Below are 5,065 nucleotides of genomic sequence, written 5' to 3'. Positions count from 1 at the left end.
TCCCTCCTTAAAATTTGCCAATGCTCGATTTACATTAGATGACCTTCCGAGACCTGCTACCAATTGAGATCATTAGTCTGAGTTTGGTGTAAACAAAGTGCACCCTAGAAGGCGAGAAGCAGGATACAAGGATATTGTACAGACTTAACTCTTCTTTTCTTTTTAAACTTGTCACCCTAAATAAATTATCTTTACTTCTCTAATTGCAAAAATGCGATTATAAATAATTACTTTATTCAGTGAAAAGATAAAGAAATATAGCCGATCTAGATCAAAGTCAAGGACTAATTTAATAAATGAGGAAAGCATAATAGTCCACGGAGTAATGGTGAAAAAACTTGATGTACAGGGTATGGCCCTGTGCATTGCACCTTCACAGCTAACCTACTATCTGTTGGCTAGGAGTGGCAATTAGGTCGGATTGGATAAGATCATATACAGATCGGATCAGAAAATCGTCAATCTAAATTCGATTTATTTTTTTATTGATCAAAAATTTAAATCTGAATCCAACTTGTTTATTAAACAGTAACCTGATCCGACCTGTTTAATCTATTTATTAAATATATCAAATTAGGTTAAATGGATTAAACAAATCAGGTTAAATAGGTCAGAAACAAGTTAAGTAAGTTTTAAACAGGTTAAACATATCTTAAATGAGTTAAACAGATTAAACAGATCGAGTTAAACTAGTTAAAAATGGTTAAATTGGTCAGAAACACGTTAAATATGTTTTAAACAAGCTAAATGTATGGGTTAAATTGGTTATTTGACTCAATCCATCTGAACATTAAATGAATTAAACGGATCAGATACTTAAAACTCAAATTCAATTTAAATATTAGATAGATTAAACAAGTCGATCTATTTACGATCCAAATCTGTTTAATTTTATAAATCTAAATCTATTTATGACTGTTCGAATATGGATCTGATTGATGGATTGAATTATATCTTGCCGGCTGTACTGTTGGCCTTCAGTAATTGTAAAATTTTCAAAATTATATTTATTTTATTAGAAAAGATTTGAGCACGTAGACATAATAGTCAATAAAGCATTGTACTGGGAAAAAAATCCATTTTCCTGTAAAAAGGGAAATATACATTACATTTGGAATAAACTTTGCGATATATCTCTTTGATTCATTATCTCACATAACATACATCGGAGATTCTCCTCGGATTATAAGAGATGTGCCTCTTCCTATCTCTGAAAAACTTGGACGCGTGGTGGCCTCCCTGAAAGGGTTCGTAGCCTACACATCGTCCCTTCTCTCAAAATTTTATGCACAACGGCTGGCGGTGGTATGTACATAATCTAAATAAACAGGACTAAACAGACAAAATCCAAAAGGACTTCAAAAAAAACAAGAAAAAAAGAAAAAGGCAAAAGAAATGCCACTTTCCAGCCATTGCATGCAGGGCGGCTTCCAGCTATCGCGTGCCCGCCCGAATTGTCGCCGATGGCCGCCGGCCTTCACGTTGGAGTAAACCCATCAACACCACTCTCTTCTTGTGCTCCTCCGAGCTCATATCAATCTCATCATCAACCTTCCTGCTAACAGGGTTCCTCACCACAGTCGTGGCCACCCTAAAACGAGGCAGGAGGTAGAAGCATGCACTCATGCAGACGCTGGCGCAGGCCCGGCCGAGTAGAAGCGTCAGAACGATCGCCAAGGCGAGCACCGACAGCCTAAGAGAGGAGTCCGTGAGACATCCGATCGTCTCGTTGCACCTCTTCCAGGTTTTCTTGTGGTTAGAGTTGCGAAGAATGGCGTCGGAGGTGGTGCGGTGGCCGGGCTCCGGCGAGCCGGGGTGGCTGCTCCGGGTGCCTGTCCGGGCTGCGTCGCGCACCCGGTAGAGTGGCGCTGGCTTGCTGCGGGCATCACACTTGGAGGCAACATGGCGAACCTGGACGTGGTGGGTCTCGGCGGTGACGTCGGTCTCTGCTGCCGGGTTCTGGGGTTGGTGGGGGTGGTGAGGCGAAGAGCGCTTCTCACTGCTCTTGTCCTGTTTCAGGAGAGGGGATTCAGTCAAACATAGTCTTTGTCTTTAATCATTAAGAAAAAAGAATTAATCTTTTTAAAATATGTTTTAAATCATTGGTCGAGAAGAGGAAGAGAAATGTACGATATATTATATGATTTCATTTTTTAATCTAAGTGGTAGTTGTTTGGGGGAGAAAAGGATGCGTGAGGTGACTCTTCACTAACAAAGAAAAAATGCTAAACTATCAGAAAATCTCATCAGATAAATTAACAATATTAAAGTTCATGATAGCATCCAACTCTCTCCTCCCCACGAAACCTTGAGCTCACGTTGATTTGCAAAGATAATCCTCGTGGACTTATGTGGCATAGCTCAAAGAAAAAAGTTACAAATCCTTAACTCATCACTAACAACTACCACTTAAAAAACGGTAGTCCTAGCCATTAGAAAAGACGGTTGTTGGGGCTAAATTCGAACCATTGCACTGATGGTATTTTAAAAAAGGCAATAGACAAAGGAGAATTAACCTTAAACAGGCAGCTGTGTCAGCTCATAGATAGGATTCAGTGATGATGAGCAAATATTATATAATCATGCCTCAAGAATCCAACAGCTAAAAGTAACAAACATCACTTGTGAGATATTCTATGACAACAATGTGTTTAAGATGATAAGGTCTTAGGACGAGTCCATTAATGAAAATTATACATGTAGAAAGTCTTAGATCGACAAGATTTTTTCCCAACCAACCTTTTCTCAGGTGGTCGGCAATCGGCATCTCTCCTCTCTCAAGTGGAGAGGGACCAGGTTCGAATTTTGATCGTAGGCACTTTCCACTCTGTGTGCCGTACAACAATAAACTCCGAATTTCCAAATTCATCCACCTGGACAGATCTGAAAGCCCCAATTGTCCCATCCAACGGTGGATTCGTGCTAAAGATGCAACCCCTGTCCCTCCATAACATCTATTTTTTTTGGAGGAAACAGATCAACTTCAACCGTTCCGTAGAACAAACGGTTGGGAAATAGTCAGCACACGCTGTCCGGGTCAAGAACAAGAACACCAAAAGCTTCCAACATATACCTAACCTGCATCCTTCCTAGATTTTCATTTCAATCCCTCCCTCGTGATTCGTGCTCCGATCATCATCGAATCCCGCGGGATGGACCAAGAACGCAACCCTCTCACGTGAATCTCGCCTCGCCCAACTGTAGACTACGATCTCAGTCGTTGGGAGGAGAGCGTTGAACAAAAGCGAAGTATCTTTAATGAGACCCTGTACCCCAAGATTCAAGACTCTTTTCTCCTCTCTTCTTATTTCTTCCTCTTGGTAACTTCTCCCAATCCCCAAAGAAACATGATAACAATAACAACAACAAGAAGAACAACTAGAATTTCACAAGAATATGTCTCAAAGAACGGATGACGACTTACCTTCCTAAATTTCTGGAAGAAGCTCTTCTTCGCAGACGCCGGCTTCTTCTTCGGTGCAACGACGGGGGTTGCACCGGCCAAGACATCCACCGGCACGGTCCTCTTCTTTGTCGGAGACCTCAACCGAGAAAACCAAGAACCTTTGACGACAGTACCAGAGATCGGCGTCTCGGTGTTGCCGGAATCCGACAAAGGCGACCATCCGAAACATGACGAAATCCAAGAAAATCGCCGCCGGCGACGGGGTTTGGAGGTGGAGTTCTCCTTGGAAGCCATAGCCGGAGGAGGGATGCGAGCAAGAAGATAAAGGAGAGGGAAAGGTCGCTTATCTTGGAGTAGTTATGGAGGGGAGGCAAAAGGTTTATATGTTGCCGTGAGGGCTGTGAAAGAGAGAGAAGGCGATGGACCGAAGACTTGCAATTCATAGAGAGAGTGGGTCAGAAAACTACCATTTTCTCACGCGTCTCCGTGTCCCAACCGGATGGGTTTCCAAAAACGCCCTCGGGTCGTATCGTTGCCTTCAGAATTCGAAACCTTTTTATGGTTGCACGCGCGTTTCACTTGTTCCTCGAAGTAGTTAAATAATTTCCAATCAAGTAAGAAAGAAAAAAAATAGTTGGAGAATTTCCGCTTCCTTCCAAAATCCAACGGCTCTCTTTCTCTCTCTTCAATTAACTCCCTTTTTTAATGCGAAAATTTTAAAAACATATTACCTGGCGCTATGTTTTCAAAATTCAATTCCGAACTAATCCTTTCTATAAAAGTATAGGTAGCTAAATTCTCTCTCTCATTGCCAATTAAGAAAACTCTCTTTGTCTATTAACTTTGTTTTATTGTTACAACAAGAAGAATTTCGTTTACTAACAATAGCTGCATATTACTGATCCTTTATAACAAAGTTTTCTCCCTATAACGAAAACTAGTTGCTTTCCAACCCAACCTAGGTAGCCTGGAATTTGAAAATAGCCAAGCACAATTCCACCCCAGCTATTATCAATTCGGCAAAGAAACTGAACACAAGGATGACCTCTTCCATCAATGTGAACAGGATGGTCTTGACGGCCTTTAAGAACAAGACCATCATGTTATGCTACACTATCTCTAATAGATCCATCAAAATTTACCTACCAATGAAATCCGACTAGCCCATTTTTTCCAAAGTCTATTTCATTGAGCTGATGAAACAAGACAATAAGCATGGAGGAGAAGAAGATGAGGAAGAGGAGGGAAGAAGGAAAATAGGCCAAGTGAGAGAGAGATTTGAAGTTATCTGATGGAAGAGAATTTAAGAGAACAACAAAACTCCAGGGTAGGCAAATGGATTTAATTCGTCCAATAACCAAGACTTCACTTCGAGCACCAAAGAGAAATTCAAAGTTTCTTTCTTTCCATAATTTCACTAAACAATTAATAGTTGCTAGAAGATCTCCCTCCAAGTACTATAGAAAAAAAAAAGAGAGACCCCATCAAGCCTTTCCACTTCATTTTCCCTAAACATGACTCCAGATTCTCTTTGCTTAATCATATCTTAAAAATAGATAAGTAGCCGATCTCTCACAAAAACAACAAAGAACACAATTAGGAGAACCTAGCCATGACCTTTTAATCAGATTATTTGTGCTAAGCATCGTTTATTTGGAG

General features: G+C 40.8%; 1 protein-coding gene across 1 annotated transcript; it reads right to left on the bottom strand.

The window, feature by feature from the left end:
* Window positions 1-1,110: 1,110 nt before the first annotated feature.
* On the bottom strand, window positions 1,111-3,798 carry LOC105034848 (uncharacterized). The gene is made up of 2 exons (XM_010910157.3): window positions 3,425-3,798; window positions 1,111-2,010 (listed from the first exon to the last, which is right to left on the bottom strand). The coding sequence occupies exons 1-2, from the start codon at window positions 3,698-3,700 to the stop codon at window positions 1,435-1,437; spliced, it is 852 nt and encodes a 283-aa protein (XP_010908459.2). The 5' UTR covers window positions 3,701-3,798; the 3' UTR covers window positions 1,111-1,434.
* Between the last annotated feature and the right edge of the window lie 1,267 nt (window positions 3,799-5,065).

The sequence above is a fragment of the Elaeis guineensis genome, chromosome 4, assembly GCF_000442705.2.
Source record: "Elaeis guineensis isolate ETL-2024a chromosome 4, EG11, whole genome shotgun sequence".
Lineage (NCBI taxonomy): Eukaryota > Viridiplantae > Streptophyta > Magnoliopsida > Arecales > Arecaceae > Elaeis > Elaeis guineensis.
Note: the sequence above shows the minus strand (reverse complement) of the source record. Positions and strands in the feature narration are given on the sequence as shown.